The sequence below is a fragment of the Leptopilina boulardi genome, unplaced genomic scaffold, assembly GCF_019393585.1.
Source record: "Leptopilina boulardi isolate dan_hultmark-lab unplaced genomic scaffold, ZJU_Lbou_2.1 LbouV2_364, whole genome shotgun sequence".
NCBI classification, from domain to species: domain Eukaryota; kingdom Metazoa; phylum Arthropoda; class Insecta; order Hymenoptera; family Figitidae; genus Leptopilina; species Leptopilina boulardi.
Window position 1 is genome coordinate 898,135 of NW_026137934.1, and position 19,643 is coordinate 917,777.

Consider the following 19,643-nt stretch of genomic DNA (forward strand, 5'->3'; position numbering starts at 1 on the left):
ATTTCACACCCTACTTCCCACTTCCCACATCCCACTTCCCATATTTCACACCCCAGTTCCCACATCCCACATCCCATATTTTACTTCTCACTTCCCATATTTCATATCCCACTTTCCATATTTCACATCCCACATCTCACTTCCCATTTTTCATATCCCACTTCCCACATCCTACTTCCCATCTTTCACATACCGCACATCCCACTTCCCATATTTCACATCCCACATCCCACATCCCACATCCCACTTCCCATATTTCACATTCCACATCTCACTTCCCACATTTGTGGTATGTGAAAGATGCGTAGTGAGATGTAAGAAGTGGGATGTAAAATGTGGAAAGTGGCATGTGATTTATGGCAAGTGGGATGTGGGATGTGAAATATGGGAAGTGAGATGTGGGATGTGAAATGTGGGAAGTGAGATGTAGGAAGTGCGATATGAGATGTTGGATGTGGGAAGTGGTATGTAAAATGTAAGCAGTGAGAAGTGGGATGTAAAATGTGGGAAGTGAGATGTTGGATGTGGGAAGTGGTATGTAAAATGTGGGAAGTGAGAAGTGGGATGTAAAATGTAGGAAGTGATATGTGGGATGTAAAATGTGGGAAGTGGGAAGTAGGGTGTGAAATATGGGAAGTGGGATGTGAAAGATGTGAAGTGGGAAAGTTACGTAATCGACCCACAGCAGGGGGCACTTTCCGGGGAATCTTTCCAAGTGGGCCAACAATCAAAATTTGGTTGGTCCATCAAAATAATATACCAAATGTTGAGATAATTCTACGATTTTGTTTCAGCCAACAAAAATTTGGTTACAAGAACCAAAATTGCCTATATATAATCAAACGATTTTGTTGCAAACAAAATTTTTTTTCAGATCTAAAAAAAAAGAAAAATATTTGGAAAAATTAGCCAAATTTTTAATATGTAATTTATTAATAATTCATAATGGCAAAGGGATGAAAAAGACAAGAGGGGGGATAAGTGATAAGGGAATGATAGAAAGAGATGAAGTGAAAGACGGTCTTGAAGAGACGAGCGAACTTCGTCGAAATTCCTGAGCACACAAGATAAGAAGAGCTACGCCACCTGCAGCCATCTTGTCTTTGCAAATAAAATATCGTCTCTTGTCAACCGCTACGGGGGCGAGAAAATATAGTGGGGGGGGGGACGATATTCCAAGCAGGTACACTGTCAGTGTGTATGTGTGCATGACTGGCATTAAAGACGTCCATGAGTGTGTGAAGACATCACAAACTCAGCTGCGGCTCCTTATCTTTTTGAACAAGGTGTGGATGTAAGATGAAAACACAGGTGTGGAGCTTATATTCTTTTTTTTTCCTATTTGTGTCCATCGTGTATTTATATATATATATATACGATTAATATATATTAGGAAAGAAAAATTTCAAAATTTTATAAAAGTAATCTTGTCTGTTGCATATTTTATGGAACTGAAGTTTATATTTTGGAATTTTAATTCAGAACACGTATTATTCCACATAATTATTTGAATGTTTTAACTTTTGAAATGAAATTTCTTCTCTTAGGAATTTGGATATTAAATTCGTATCGATTTCAAAAACCTTGAAATTTGCGAATTGGATCAATTTTTAATAGATCTTCCGCCATATTGGATCCTCAATTTTGAATTTTGAAAAAATAGCATCGAATTCAAGATCAGGAACTCCGAAAACTCCCGATTCGTATTTTAGCGACCTCGAAAAACCACAAATACAATCAGTTTTTAGAAACACAGAAAATTAAAAGGCATTAAAATAAGCTGCAACGCTTATATTATTTTAATCCAATTTTGCATATTTTAATTCATTTTGATATTAAAATAAGCAAAATTGGATTAAAATAATAAGCGTTGCAGCTTATTTTAATACCTTATAATTTTCTGTGAAATCTTCCGACATATTGAATGCGCCATTTTGAATTTTTCAAATATGCTATTCAATTTAGTTTTACTTGTTTAAAATTTTTGTCATTAAATTTTTTTATTACAATATGATAAAAATTTTAAAGAATTTTTTTTTTTTTTTTTTACAAAATAATGTCTACTTTTTCTGTGCGGGAGAAAAGAAGATTAACGTGTGCACTCAGCAATAAAAGACACAAAGTTGCATATATAGTTAATTACTACATATTTTTCTTCTCGACTTTATATATGCGCGCGTCCCTCTAACGAAAAAGGGAGAAAATAGTGTTGGAATATTCTCGCTTAAACTCATATTCAGAGTGTACAAATGCAAATGTCCAAATCTACTTATGCAAATTCAACATGGCGGTACTGGGACAAAATGAAGTATCTTCTAGGTTTTCTCTTTAGGTTAACATTCTGCATCCTTTTCTCTCTCTCTCTATATATATATACGTGAACTTCAACATCTTTACCGCAATTCCGCTCTCAGTACTTATATATAATTCATATTTATGTGAGTTTAAACTAATTTCATGTTCTAATCGAATAATAATTGTCTACATTGAAGTGTATAATTATTTTTGCACACGAACTATACATAAATTATTATTCTTTGACAATTTTTTTTTTGTTTAAATAATTATTAAAATCATGAAATTAAAACTACAAATTTGGAAACAAAAAATTACATGGAATTTATTAATTTTTTTTTTTTTAAATAGAAGCAAGAAATTACTGTTTGTAATAATGGCTTTAGGAAGTGTTTTTGTTTTAGAACAGACTCTAAAGCGGTTTTTGGTATAATAAAACTGGTAGAGTTTGAGAGAGAGAGAGAGAGAGAGTCGGAAATTTGAAAGGTCTGGAATTTTCGACACAAAATGTTACACACGGTAACATTGCATTGCGCTAGGGTGATTTTGTTAACAACTCAGATGTTAGCCTAGAATATAATGAAACCCTTGGCGGCTCCATAGGACACTATCCACTTTGTCGCGAGTCTTCACAAACAAGCATTATACATTGTGTTACGTTGGACATTGTATGATGGTCACGTTGCCTCAAAAGACCTCGAGTACAAAATACATACAGGTCACCAAAATGCCGAAAGGCCAAATTCAAAACCACCAATATATACAAATTTTTGACCAAAAATTATTTAAAAATCAAATTCCAAAAAAAAGTAAACTAAAATCAATTTATTTGAATTTTTATAATATATATTTTGTCAAACTTTAACATTAAGAAAAAACCGACTTTGAGGAAAAGAAACATATAGTCCTTAAACGGAAACTCATAAATATTTCATATTTTTCCTTCTGTTCCAGTGGACCATGATTCTTGTTAGATACTTTTCGTTTATACAATCAGGTTGAAACCTGTCTGGAATAAATTTTATTTCCATCTTTTTTTTTTCCATTCGTAGCAAAATAAAGTAGTACGTGCCGGTATCAATGAACAGCTAGATTTTCCGCTAAATAACTATATATGTATACTATATATAAACTTACCTGAACAACATGATTCTTTTCGACAAAAACTGTCCCGCCCGGAAGTTAATAGAGCAACAACAATGAATAGGAAACTCCGCATGTATACCTTTTGGGGTATACCTTTTTTCTATTGGGTCACGGTTTTAAAAATCGCACACCTGGAACTATTCTAACATCCTAACTAAACCGTATATATATATATATACACACATATTTCTTGACAGGTACAAACTTGAAATATTTGTTATACCGGCTGTTTCATTTCATCAAATCATCATTTCAAAAGGCGGGCAACAATCTTTCTTCATTTTTAAAATCTCGCATCTCTGCACTAATTTTATGTATATATGTATTTAGGATTAATAAAACTTTGATCTTTGAGTGAATTTTTTCCATTTGAACAAATTTAAGATTTTCATTAGGAAGAAATAAGCCGTATCTGTAAGATACATTTTGTTGGAAAAACAAATTTTCTAGCGAAGATTACGAGTTTGAAATAAGGTGAAAATATTTTTGAAAATAGAATAAATTTTTTTATCAGAATTATTTTTTTTTATTTATTATAGTTATTTTATTTTTTTTTAAATGTTTTATTAATATTTATTATTATTATATTTTATATAATATATAATAAATAATTTTTGTTATGTTTACAAAATGTTAATAAATCGTTAAGAACAAATAAGAGTGGAAACAGATGTAGATACCATTCGTTTTAAAACAACATTGTCAGATGGTCCTTTCGAGTACGTGAGACGCAGGTGACGGAAAAGGAAGATATGGACATGGTCCATATATTTTCTATTAGTATTTTTAAACTTTTTAATGAAATAAAACATAAAATAATTTGTCCTGATATAAACAAAATCATATCATGAAAACATTAAAGAAAATAATAAATAATAATAACGTACATTTGGTTTAACATTTTTTCATTTATTTATTATTAAAAATACCACTATACATTATCAGCATTTGAATTGTATATATATATATATATATAATATAAAAAATATACATTTACAATTTCTTAAATTCTAACAAATTTATAATATTATTGACACTTTAAATTATTTTTACAATAATTTTACGAACCTGAATTAATTCTATATAAGAATTTGTTTTTGTAATATGAAAATTATGATTTTTTAATTTTAGAATTAATTCAGTTTACACAGTATATGTATTTTTTTATTTGATATTTGTGATTTACATTTACTTTTCTATAAAAAAAAAATGGAGCATGTGTTAATCTTATTATATTTCCCATATATATAATTATTTTTACTGCATAATGCGATGAAGCACATAATGTTATTTGTACGCTACTAATGAATAAATTAAGCACCTCTCATCAAAACAATGGCGATAATTTAATCACCACAACAATAATAATTAGTGTGCTTAAATACAGCATGACTATATATCATTTTAACTTATCGCACATACAAAAGACTTTCTATCATTTTCTATTATAAAATATGTGTTAACCTATGGTGTGATTCAAATATAGAGGAAAATATAAATTTAATACTCGATTTAATATATTAAATATTTTTAAATTAATACTTTTTTTATATTAGACAATTGAGTAAATAAAATATATAATTTTTTTTTTTAAGAATAAAGTGAATTTATCTTTGAGATAAATGACAAAGTAAATGATGTCAAGTATATATTTTATTTCTCTTGACCAAGGAAATACGTTTCTCTCTTCGTTGAATAAATATTTATATCTTCGAAAGCTAACAAAGTTAACAGACAGTAAATCACAAAACAAATGAAATCAATGTTTCGAATTTACTTTAAAAAAGACTATCTAACACAAAGAAAAACATAGTTTTCTTAAAAGCAAGATTCACGCATTTATATATATATATATATATATATATATATATATATATATATCACAAAATTTCTTATAAACATTATAGATAACATTTTTTTTAGTAATGTTTTTTTTATGTACTTGATAATTTTCTTGTCAATATAGAATAAAAATCAGAAACTGTGTTTTAGAAATGAGGTTTCATTTTCAATTCACAATTACTGATTTTATTAATTTTAATAATTTAATTTTTTTTTTTACTGATTTTACTAAACATTTCACTGTATGCATATTCGAAGCAAAAAATTATACATTTAAAACAAATACAAATTAATTGCGACTTTAGGGGACCATAGTGGTTATAGAATTTTCAATTTACTGTTCAAAAATATCAACAGTGGTTTTAATTTTTACGAATTGAAAGTTTCTTTGTTTAAATTAAAGCTTTAAAAAAATTTTAATCGATGTGGTTACCGATTTTTGAAAATCAATCCCTAATGTTAACATTAGTTAACAATTTGATAAATTGAAAAAAAAATTGATAAATGAACGAAATTTTCAAATTAAATTCTGTTAAAATGTGTGAATTAGGGGTCCTTGATATCGCTCATTACGAATTTGAAGTGAGATTTTAAAAATTCAAAATGGCGGATCCAATATGGCGGAAAATTGTTTGAAAACTGATCAAATTTGATTAAAAATTGTTACTCGAGGGTCGCTGATTATGAATCCGATGTTAGTTTTTTAAATTTCAAAATGGAGGATCCAATATGGCGGAAAATTGTTTGAAAACTGATCAAATTTGGTTAAAAATTGTTATTCGAGGGTCGCTGATTATGAATCCGATGTTAGTTTTTTAAATTGCTAATATGGCGGAAGGTTTTTTAAAAATTGATTGACTTTGATTGAAACTTGTTATTAGGGCGGGGTTTTCTGAGTCGCTAATTACGAATCCAATGTTAGTTTCTTTATATCCAAAATGGTGGATCCAATATGGCGGAAAATTGTTTGAAAACTGATCAATTTCCATTGAAAATTGTTAATCGGGGGTTTTCGGGGTCGCTGATTATGAATCCAATGTTAGTTTCCTAAAATTAAAAATGGAGGATGCAATATGGCGGAAAATTTTTTAAAAATGGATCGTATTTGGTTGCAAATTATTACTCGGGAGTTTTTGAGATCAATTATTATTCTTTAAATCTGAATTAGTAGTAGAGTGCGGATTCGTTTACCAATTGAATTAGTAACAGTTTTGACTCTTTTTTAGTAGAAAACTACTAATTGCTAGTAGAAAACTACAAATTGCTAATAGAAAACTACTAATTGCTAGTAGAAAACTACTAATTCATGGAGTAAATTGGCTTACTAATTCGAAATAGTAAAAAATACGACTTACTCTATAAATTAGTAGTTTTTTACTAGCAATTAGTAGTTCATTAGTAGAAAAACTATACTAATTCAGATTTAGAGAGTATGAATCCAATATTAGTTTCTTAAAATCCAAAATGGTGGATCCAATATGGCGGAAATATTTTTAAAAACTGATCGTATTCGATTGAAATTTATTAATCGAAAGTTTTCAGTGTCGCTGCAATTACGAATTTGAAGTCGAAATTTAAAAATTCGAAAGGAAGGATATGTCGTGAAATTTTTTTAAAAATTGTCCTAATTGTCTTGAAATTTGTTATTTGGGGGTTTTCGGAATAGCTATACTGATCATAGGAATCAAAAGTCTTTAAAAATTCAAAATCTCGGATAAAATATTGTTGAATAATCAATTACAGATTCTGACCACTGTCGAACTTATAAATCGAATTTAATTTCAGTACACTTTTTTCCAAAATTATTTTATTTAACGCAATTGTTATTTCGCTATCGATTATACGATAATCAAAAGTATTTCAAATAGTTTCTTTTTCCTTCTTTCTTCATTGGAAGTTATTTCTTTAATTCGCTTTTTCGTATACTGTTTAATTAAAACTATATAATAGTAATAGATTAGAATAACAAAAAAAAAGCATTTATCTAAAATTAAAATCTATACATTTCACATGATAGGCAAAGAATTAAATAAAAAGGTTGTTCCATAGTCACATTACTTATTTTCTGTCCATTCCAAACTGTCTTTTTTCACTATAGTTTCGATTCATTAAACACACTTTAAATCAAAACGCACTTAATTTTTTTTCTCATTTTTCGTTGCACTAGATCGCTCACTTTATAATAGCAAACAATGGAAATTCCAATTTTATATAACACAAAATTTATCGAATCTCTCTCTCTCTCTCTGTTCGTCATTAAACCTAAATACAGTATCACGAAGGTAAACCCGCATTGTCACACTCGACTGAATTTCTCTTTGAACCACAAAAAAAAAAAAGAAAAAAAAAATCCCATCTACTCCTCCTCAAGTGGTGTGTGCCAATATTCTTTTGCGTTGGCAAACAAGTTTAAGGTGTGATGTATATATACACATATACATATATATATATCTGTGTGGATTATAAAATATCAAAAGAAAACGCGTGCCACACGAGTCGACAGTTCGCGGCGGAATGCTGATCGTCCTTCGATGTCCTCGTCGTCGGCGCGTAGTCACTCACTCACTGATTGGTCGACCAGTTACCCCACTTAAATTCTCCCGTGTCACTGACCAATGAGAGGAATTGAATCGTCCCCACCATGATGAGCGCGTGTACACCCACGCCCGCTGGCTCGTGGCTCGAGCCCTAGGTTCAGTCAGTCAGTCACTCAGTCAGCTTAGTAAGCCTGTGGCGCCTTGCGAGGTGGGATGTTTCTATGCCCGTTTAAACGATAAAATGTGCCACAGATGCACGCTCGAATAAAATTCGAGTGTCAATTTGCTAATATTTGTGACACTCGTCTTATTATTATTATTATAAGTATCATTTAAGGGGTCGCGCGTGTATTTTTTTTTTTTTTCTTTGATAAGGGTAAAAATTGCCAACTCTCGTGTATTGAGAGAAAGACGAGGAGGGTGGGGGGGATTGAAAAATAAAACCGGGACCAGTGACCGCGGGCACGTGTCTGTCGCGCGACCAAAAGTGCTCTCTCTCTCCCTCTAAAGTGCAAAGAGTAAAAGTAAAAGTGATCGTGATAACGAGACAATGTGCGTGACCACACCGCTTAGCGCTTCCAAAATACTCAAGGATAAACGTGCGGTCAGGACTATAACGACCAGTACACAGGTGCAGAACGCACCTACAGGCAATGGGTTAAACACGAGGCCACAACATACTTCGATCATGTAAGTTTATTTTGTGATTTATTTATTTACAGAGGGGAGGGACTTTAAATATGTCCCATCTTTTTCATCGTGTACACGACCACGTGCTCGGTCCATGTTGATTGTTTACGTCTTGACGAGTTTGCATATTTACTCCCAATATTTTTGACATTTTTTACTTGTTATTGTTCTTTCAATTTATGTTTACTTTCGAATTAGTTAAAAGTCGTTAGCTATTTTTAATTAGTTTAAAGTCATATCTATACTAATTTAAATTAGTCGAAAATTTTAGTAAATATATTAATATACATTGAAAAAAAAAATTGATTAAAATACTCGATTACTTGACTATTATCAAATAAATATTTACTTGAATCGAATGATTTTTATTTGAATTAAATTGTATTTGAACCTATAATTTCTGTATTTGAAAAAAAATACTATCTCATAAATGATAATTATTTGATACAAATAAATATATTTATTTGATAATAGTTAAGTAATCGAGTATTTGAATCAAATAAATTTTTTTTTCAGTGTATAAGAACTTTTAAATACACAAATAAATATTAACTCAACCAAATAATTTTTACACGAATTAGATGAACTGTATTTGGGACAATAATTTATTTGGAACAATAATTTATTTAAAACAATAAAATAAAATTAATAACAATATGAAACAAATATCATATTTAATTGATCAAAATAATAATTATTTAATACAATTAAAATTTATTTTGTACAATGAAAAAATATATTTATTTGATTCAAATAATCAGTTACTTAATTATAAACAAATAAATATTTACTTTGAACCGAATAATTTTTGTATTTGATACAATAATTTTTGTAATTGAAACAATAATTGCATTTTAAACAAAATACACCGAGAGAAATCTTTTATTTGCGTTTATTTAAGACAAAATTTATTTAAATCAAATAAATATGTATTTGTCTCAGAGTCTAATAACATTTTACTTGTTTTAAATAAATTTTATTTACCACAAATAGATTTTAATTTCTCACAAATAAAATTTATATTTAAATTAAATTTCATTTGAATCATTTTACTTATTTGGCTCTGAGATAACTATATATATACTTTTTTTCTGGGTATATACCATTTAATTGATTTAAATAATAATTGTTTAATATAAATACATATTTATTTGATAATAGTCAAGTGACCGATTGTTTAAATCAAATAAATTTGATTTCAGTATAGTAAATAATTATTTTACAAAATCAGTAAAAATTCTTACTAATTTGAATTAGTTGACTCGCTATATATCTGAATTATATATACGTAAAAATTTTACTGCTTTTTTTTAATTAATTAAATGTATGTCATTATTAATATAAAAAAAAATTTATTAACAGTTTACCTAAATTTAACTTTAAAAAAGTCAGTTTAGCTTCTGTAACTATAATTCCTTTTTTTCCGTGGGTAATTAATTAAAGTTTTTACTAATTCAGATTTAGAGCGTATTATTTTATTAATGAAAAAAGTTAAAAAGAAAAATGTAAACATATATAGATTTTTAGTCAAAATAAATATTTTTGATTTCAATTTTATAAAACATTTATTTACTTTTGCGTTGCATTATTGACATTATTGTAATTTGTGTCAAATGTAAACATAATTGCAAATACATATATATGAGAACTTTAAAAATTGAAAGAGGGAGCTTAAAATTAAATTCTACAGCAAATGAAAAAATTATTCACTAAACGAAAAAGCATATTATTTTAAAAAATTAAATCTAAATTTCATAATATTTTCCAAGTCAAAAAATTTTAATAAAATAATTAAAAATAAACTTTTGAAATAGTTGAAATTTTTTTCACTTGAAATAAAACATTTTTTTTAAAGGTTGTAATTTATTTTCAATTTCTATATATATACAAAAATTTGAAAACATTGTGTGAGATAAAATATAGTATGTATATATATATATATAGTACGATAAATATGCCCGCGTAAAATAATTGAAGCTATGTAAATTAATGAAATAGGAAAAAGAAAATTTCATTCTCTGTCAGAAACAGGTAACTTAAACACTTGTTAACTTAATAATTACTTTAGACAGAAATTTTAAAAGAAAATCTAATTCATTTAGTTAAAAATTTATCTTTCGCTATAACAATAAGTCTAAATTTATTCCTGTAATAATACTTTTCATTATATATACATAGTATATAGGAAGAAGTTCATTTCCATGTTAATGAAAAATTAATTCACCTTAAAAAAAATAAATTTAATTAATAGTAATTAAATTGAAATGAAAAAAATTAAAATTATTTTAATAATGCTAAAGATGTGTGCTAATTTAATGCTTCAAAGAACAGGAAATTAATTATTAAGAAATACAATAAAAAATTATTAAAAAACATAAAATTCGGAATGCTTTTTTGTATATATATATATGGGACGAAATTGGCAAAAATTGGATGAATAAATAGTAGAAAGAAATAGAGAGAGAAATTAAAAAGCATAGACCGAGTTACGTGCAAATCTAAATCGTGTAATAATTTACATAATCGTAGTAGATAATCAGTAGGTCGACGTAAATAAACGATATCGTTAGATCGAGGGAGTTTAATGGCAGCCGGCAGCTTCGGTGACTGACCACATTTATTTCTTCTCTTATTTATTTTTTTTTTTTTAATTCTACAGGGGTTAATAAATTACGTGTAAGATAGATGGTCTTGTTCTTTATGAAATTAAGTCGACTTTACATGCACCTATTAAAAAGTAATCCCATAAGATATCTCGTTAATAAGATTATGTTAACTCTTCTTCTTCTTCTTCTTTTTTTACAGAGTGTTTACGAATTAGGTGTGGTTATTGATTCGTCAAAAAAATTGTTAAGCCCTCATTAAATTTTGTCAATATTAAAAATTATATTAACAATATTAACTAAAATTAAATTATATTAAATATTATCTGAATGAAGTAGTGATTTTAAAATTGAATTACAGTTTGATTTGATTATGTAGATTTTTTTTTATCCGCGTGTATCTACTTTAGGAAATTTTATGTACATATTAAGCGGTTGCATTTTGTGACTGATGTGCCATTAAGATTGTCAGTAAATGTTTAATCTGCGGTAAGAATGGTGTACCCGTCTGCGGTGTTTGGAAGCTTCCTTTTTGCGGTTGCGGCATTTAGGATTAGCGCCGACTAAAATTTTTTTAAAGGTTCACCATAGTGGTGCCAGAGGGCATTATGGTTCGTAGACCGTAGCCAAGGTCGCGTGACGATGTATCGTCTGGTAACCCTTTTGTATTTGCACTGAAAATAACCCTTTTATTAATGCGCCAACTCACACATATATATATGCATTCTATATTCACGGCCTTTTATATCGATTTATTTGTCCTATAGTTTGCAATTTATAAATATGTCCAATCTCTATAGGTCCAATTCCAAGTTCAAGGCTAAATTATATCAAAATTTTATAATTTTTATAGGTTTTAATGAAAAATAAAAAAATAAATTACTTATGTAAGATACTGAATCAATTTTTTTTTTCTTTTTGTCGCCAAGTGGATTGAATATATTATTGACCGCACCTATACTTTTTTACCGTTCTATCATTGGAAAAGTTTAGCAATAACTTATTTCTGAAGTCTCTTTTTCCCAACTATATATTTTTTTCAACAACGATAAGAGTGAGAGGAAACGAGAAAATTCGCGAAGCTTCCTGACGTACTTACGAATTCGCAAATTTAATATAACCGACCGGCGTATTTACTTACCAGAAGAATTGTCGAGTATTCCACGTAAACGGGGGGAAGTCCCACACAAGAAGTAAATGGGAAACTTTATTTCAAAGTTTTTATCATCTTTTTTTTTTCTCTCTTTATGTACACGATATCAAAGTCAATTTTGACAGAAAAAAAACAACAACAAATGGTGATTAAAAATAATTAGAATTTTGCAAAAACATTTAGTAAATGAGACAAAAGAGAATTTTTTTTTTTTTTTTTGGGGCAATTGAAGTAAATCTTTAGGGGGAAAAAAAAGTTATCTCTTTTGGAAATAAGTGTCTAAAAGGGTAAATCCCCCATCGAGAGTAGGAAAACTCTGTTGAAAATTACGACCAGTAGAGCGGGAGAATAGAGCGTGGAAATTTTCATTTAATCCCAGGGACGTTGGCGAAAAGCGTTCGAATAAATCGGACAGCGTTTCGTTCCAAAACACACGGGCCTTTTGTTTGCCCTCGACTCCCGATGATCGGATAGCTAATCGGGCCAATAATTTGACCCCTAACCCCTCTTCATGGATCGCGTTAAGCCTCTAGTATTTAATTATCAATGTGAACAACATTTGAGTATTAAAATAGTTAATATTATACAAACTATATATATACAGATTTTATAAACTATCATAGAATTTTCATTTTTTCTACAGAATTTAAAAAATTAGATTTTCTCTATTTTTATTATGAAAAAGCTTAATAAATAATTTTTTTTTTATATATTTTTATAACATGGAATCTTTTGTTTACAGATTTTTAAATATTATTATTTTCAGAAATGCTTTATACATTTTTTAAAGCTTTTATACCGTCGATCGCTTTTAGGTTGAAACTTCTTTTTTACTGTCATGTATTTTTTTTATGCGAGAGTAATTTCTTTTATACGCTCTTGACATATATCCTATTCGAAAATGATAAAGTCTCATACAAGCACTCAAGAAAAAGTTATATAATTTAAAAGGTGTAAAACAATTTGAAAAAATATTAGAGGCAATAATTAGTCTATTTGGTCAAAAATTTAACAAAATTACTCTCTAAATCTGAATTAGTGACTCACTTTTTGCTTCTGAATTAGTAAAATTTTACTAATTCTAAAGCAAAAAGTGAGTCACTATAATTAAAATCAGTAAACATTTTTACTAATTCAGATTTAGAGAGTAGAGAAAAAAAACCTGAGCTCAAAATGAGTATACTCAATTTGAAACGCATCAAAAATGTGCCTCGGCGCCACACGTTCTATGTCGTTTGAACTGTAACAATAATAAATTGAGATTTTTTTATATAGAAATTAAAAGAAGATTGATTGTCTTTTTGATAGTGATATTGTTAAAAGTTGATTGGAGAAAATTAGAGGTAAAACAATTGAAAGAAAAGAGAGTGAAATGGGCAGAGAACAAGCTGCTATCTAACAAGTGACAATTACAGTTGCTAACGAGCACTGGGCAAGGCTCATTGTGTGTATATATATATATGTGTGCTGTTCATCCCTCTTCAAGTCTTGTAAGCACTCGTCAAGTGACTGGCAAAAGCTCTCTTCCTTCTGTCGAAGGTGAAAAGCACAAGTTTCTCTTCAAGTCGAAGTCTAGATTCAACTCGATGGACTTCCTCCAACCCCCAATTCAAAAGTTACATGCACAGATTTACTGTATGTATACGGTCCTACTGGAAACTTATTCCACCAGCATCCCCTTAGTCTTCTATTTTGTGGCTGGTTTTACATCTACTCATGAAATAAAATATTCTTACCAACTTCTTTTTTTTTCTTACAGAAACATTTTAAATGTTCAGACTTTTACACGTATCTGGCTATAAAAGCTCAAAGTTGTAAATTTTTATGAAGGAATTTCTTCTTGAGAATAAAAAAATATGAATATAAAAAAAATTGGAAATTAATATTAACAAAAATAATGAGAATTAATCAATATGCAGAAAGAAATTTGCGAACAATATTAGAGAAAAGATTATAAAAATGGATTAAGGACCTGCGATTTATATATATATATATATATATAACGTCGTCGAGTTGGAATATTACGATAGTCTCGTTGAATTTACAAGGCAGGGAGATAACTACGTACTCGCGAGGGATAATTCTCAAATAGGATTTCGGTCGCGTTGTTTAACACCGTTCCTAGCGGCAGACTAATCCGCGTTTCGATCCGACAGAAAGCCAGCGGGATTACCCCACGGCTCAAATTCGCTCCTCCATCCTTAATCGACCCTGTGGAGCTTCTCTAACCCCAACTTATTCTCTTGTATATACTTCAACGAGGGACTCAAAAGTCGGTAAACGCATTGTCGAAAAGTCTTAATTGACAATATAACTATATATATAATATCACCTATAGAGAAAATATCTCAGAGCCAAATAAATATTTATTTGTTTCAAATAAATTTTATTTTGTTTAAATAAATTAAATGAGGTCCAAATAAATTTCATGTGATTCAAATAAATTTCATGTGGTTTAAATAAACATTTGGTTTCAATAAATTCTACACTGAGAAAAAAAATTTAGTGTTTTCAACAAAATTGTTTGGTTAGGCAATTTTGGTTCTTGTAACAAAATTTTGGTTGGCTGAAACAAAGTCGAAGAGTTATCTCAACCAAACATTTGGTTAGGCCAACCAAATTATTTGGTTGAACATTTTTAAATTTCAACCAAAATTTAGTTACGACAACAAAATAATTTGGTTAAAACAACAAAATAGTTTGGCCTAAAAAACCAAATGATCGTTTGTTGTCCTATCTAAAATTTGGTTGTAACAACAAAATAATTTGATTTGCTCTCAGCTTATAGCTTAAGAGAATTGTTAGTTTAAATCTCTCACAAGGATGCGGGTAGTCCAGTGGTCAGAACTCCCGACCTTCAGTTTTAAAGCAGAGGTTCGATCCCAGGCGGAGATGAGATTTTTCAAAGTCCACAAATATTTCAATTGAATAAATATAAATTCAATGTCAAATTGATAATAAATAAATAATGAAATAAATAAAAGAGATAAAAAGAATAGAAATAAAATAGAATAAAATTTTTAATTTTACAAAAAAAAACTGTTTGTTTGATCAACCAAACATTTTTGTTGACCTAATAAAAAAAATTTGGTTGAGCTAACCAAACATTTTTGTTATGCCAACAAAAAACACTCAACCAAATTTTTTGGTTGACTTAAACAAATAGTTTGGTTGCTTAATACCATCAAAATTTTGGTTGCTCTGACTAAACATTTTTCTTAGTGTACTTGTCCAAATTAAGTTTTTCTACTTTAAATAAATAAAAAGTTTATTAGTCTCTTAGACAAATTTACTTTTATTTTATTCAAATAAATTTTATCTCAAATGTAAATTAAAAATTATTCCTTTATAGAAAATTTATTAATTAGAATTTTACAAGAATTTCATTAGAATTTTTTTTTTTTTAAATACGAAATTTTAATTTCTTCGAATTCAAATTCTAAAAATGAGATTTTTTTTATCGTTTCATTATTCTGAACATGAAAAAAAACATGATATTAAATAAATGAATATCGTCACACCTGACGGAAGTTATTTTTTCACTTAATATAAGTGAATCTTGTCTGACATAAAAAAAAAAACTTTTTCCACTTAAGCGGAGAGAGGTTGACACCTTCCTTATACTTAAAAATTGAACATGAAGGTAACGTTTCTCAACTCAATTGACCCTCCTCCATTAATTTTTCATGTGTTTTTTCTTCTTCCTTTGAAACAGAAAGATAAAAATAGAAAATACGATTAGAGACGCATGAAAATTTATGATAATTCACTTTTTATATTAGTGAAAATTGATAGAAAAGGAAGGTCTAGATATAATAATAATAATTTTCTTTTACCTAGAAATTCTCATATATATAAATATAAGAGGTAGTTATTCTTGAAAAGGGGAGTTTTTTTTTGTAAAGAAAGTAAAATTAGACGGATTAGATGACGGTTGACAAAATAGGTGTCTATCCACAACGCACACAGGAAGTTAGAAACTAGGAGAGAGAGAGAGCACAATTTTGGTAATTGAGTGGAAACTCAGTCTGCGTGTCAGTACTTACACTTAATTGAGAGTGAGAATAGTGGTAAAGGTGAAGCTTCGATTCGAATCGCTGTAATTTTGGTTAACAAAAGTTTAGTAGTACTAGCGGCTTTAATTTAGGATGTTTTATACTTTTCTAATTCATATAACCACTATATATATATATAGATTTTAATGACACTAATCCAAACTTTCGAGAACGTTGAAATTATTCTTTGATTCAATTTACAGTGAAAAAAGAATTTATTTGATTCAATTATTCGGTTATACTTATTATCATATTTATCATAAATATTTATTTGCAACAAATTAATATTATTTTATTTTTATCGTACACAAAAAAAAAAAGATTTACCTGGAACAGCGAAAAATTTTACTAGAATAGCAAAAGTTGTTAAATTCTCTATTTTAGTAAAACCTTTCGCTATTTTAGATGAAACTTTTTTTTCCTTGTATAATATATATTTATGTGTCAAATAAATATTTATTTGTATCAAATAATTTTTGTTTGACTCAAACAAATAAAATTGACTGGAAAATTATTTGATTAAAGGAAATATTTATTTGATGTATAACAACCATTATTTGAATAAATTTTTTTCAATATATTTTTGAAGTTGTCATAAATATTGAAAAAAAAAACACTTTTCAACTAAAAAGAAGTAATAAGAATTAATTTTATGAACACTTGAAAACATGTTTAGGGCAAAATGGGATAATTTTATTATTATTATCATGTATATGAATTGAGGGGAAAATAAAGGGTCTCGGAGAGATGGATTTTGGGGTGTTAAACTGTGGGCGAGATATCGTGACACAAAGGGGTCGAAATGAGAGAGAGAGAGAGATGGGGCTGAACACCCTGGTATACTTGAATCTTCCCCGCACCATGGCTTTTGGATAACGTCGACTATAGGGTAGTTGTTGGCGATGATATACGACCGGATGGTAAACCGCGGCCTCCTGCTATACCAACTACCCCTTCACCGTAATCCATACTAATTGCCAATGGTCCAGGGTTCGAGTATACCAAACGGGCACCTGTGTCGTACTGCTATTTCAACAGCTGACCGCTAAGCTTATGGTTCTTGCTTTAACGATATACACTTTTACCTCGAGAGATTCTCTCTTCATATATATATATATACAGATCCCGTTACTCTTAAGTTACATACATTTGTAATCTAACTCCTTATGTCACTTGTCTCACCAGAGAACTTTGGTATCAAATGGTACAAAAGGAGAATATTGTGCAACTAAAGAAAACGAGTCTCTTTATAGCACACTAGAAAATAGACAACTCAATTACGGTAAAAAATAGAAAAATATATTATTAAATAACCGGATTAATAATTTAATTAACAATTTCATTTATTTAATTAATAATCGGGGGAGAAAAATCTTTAGTCAGAGCAATCAAAATTTGGTTGAGCCAACAAAAAAATCTTATTGGTATTTAAACCAAACAATTTGTTTAAGTCAACCAAAAAATTTGGTTGAGGTTTTTTTTTTGTTGGCATAACAAAAATGTTTGGTTGCTTAAATACCAAGAAAAATTTTTTTTGTTAGCCCAACCAAATTTTAGTTGATCAAACCAAATTTTGGTTAGGACAACAAACGATCATTTAATTTTTTACAACTATTTTGTTTGTTAAACAAATTATTTTATTGTCGTAACCAAATTTTAGTTTACAAATTTTTAATTTAAAAATGTTTAACCAAATAATTTTGTTTGCCTAACCAAATGTTTGGCTGAAATAATTCTACGACTTTGTTTCAGCCAAATAAAATTTGGTTACAAGAACCAAAATTGACAAAACTAACTTTTGAAATTTTTTGTTTTCTCAAACGTTTTACTGTCATTACATTTATTTTTTTAATTCTATATATTAATCCTTTTTCTCCAAGAACGAAATTAAATAGAAACCTTTAATTCTTTTCTCGTTATTCTATTTTTAATTAAAACATATCTTGATCTTTATAAATATAAAATTTGATTTGACATCATCATTCATTTTCGCCCTAGTTTTTTTCCAACAATTGGTTGCATTTTGTTTTTATATATCCTCTCTCTCTCTCTTTATATATATATACCTTCCGATTATATTCCCCGAGCAATCCAATCGAGAGAAATGAAAGCAAATTCATCCCTTGTTTCCTGGTGATGGATTTGCAAAATGAATCAGATGCAGGTGACAAGTTTTTTTTCAGCTAGAATAGATGAAAGGGAATAGTTCATCGATTGTATTATATACATATTGAATGAAAGGCAAATTCTCTTTGAGACAAACTAGATAATTTCCAATTCTATAGAGAAAAAAAAATAAATTTTCAAAAAAAAAAGAAATCTAAAAAGTTTTTTGTCTTCTAAACTCTTTTCATACCTATACATATGGGAAAATGGATAAAATATTTCGTAAAATAAGAATCGAATGTATATCCTTTGAATTTAGAGACAGGGATTTTGTCCAATCTCGATTTGCGATTCCCAATAGTTTTCCGCTTTGCACAGAAGTTATTATCGTTAGAATTGGAGAGAGAGAGAGAGAGTGAGAGAATAGGGAGCTGAGCCAAAAGCGTAGGTGGAGAAACTTGCATACGGAGGAAAGTCGTTTTGATCGTATCGCGTCTAACGTAGAATAATTACGAAGAAATATTGGCCCGTAACTCAACCGTTATCCATAATATCTACTTCGTTTATATGGAGGGGTTAAAGATAAACCATTTCGCGCCCGAGACAATTTCTTGTGTGTGCACCACGTTTCGTTTCTATTCCTATATATATGTGTGCTTTTATATATACCTATATATATATAGCACATGCGATGAACGAACACGATTATAATTGCTCCTATAATGCTTCATCTGATTTACAATTAACCATGCGTCTTACAAACGTCAATTCCTGGAAATAGAAACGATCATATATTGCAGGTGTGTAATTGAGCTGAAGATTGAAGTTTAATTACTCACTTTCAAAATTAATCTAAAAGAACGATGCACGCGTTTTCAATATTATATATATATGGCAGAAACGATATTTTAACTTTGATCTCTCGACAAAATATAATTTTCATATCCACTTGACGATACTGACAATATTTAATATACTTTCAATAACATATGTGTGATTTCATTTATTTTTCAATTTTCAAATATGATTCTTTTTCATTTTAATTTCAATATATATTTTTTCAATTAGAAATATTCTATAATTGTTTTTGTAAGAGAAAATAAAGTTTTTTAATTAATAAATAATTAACTCACCATTGAATATAATATACATATGAAAATTCAAAATTAAATTATTATTTTATAAATATACAACTGGGAAAAATTTGTTTTTATTA

The 19,643-nt window shown here is 28.7% G+C and overlaps 1 protein-coding gene across 2 annotated transcripts in view; it reads left to right on the forward strand.

The window, feature by feature from the left end:
* The window catches only part of LOC127286894 (protein rhomboid), a 285,703-nt gene that overhangs the window by 165,696 nt on the left and 100,364 nt on the right, over window positions 1–19,643 (forward strand). The window contains exon 1 of one of the 2 annotated variants that reach the window (XM_051313516.1): window positions 7,996–8,510. The exons of the other annotated variant lie outside the window; for it this stretch is intronic. Coding sequence (XP_051169473.1) covers window positions 8,371–8,510 — 140 coding nt within the window. The 5' untranslated portion in view covers window positions 7,996–8,370. Of the gene's footprint in view, window positions 1–7,995; window positions 8,511–19,643 lie in introns of those variants that run through there. 2 annotated transcript variants of the gene reach the window in all.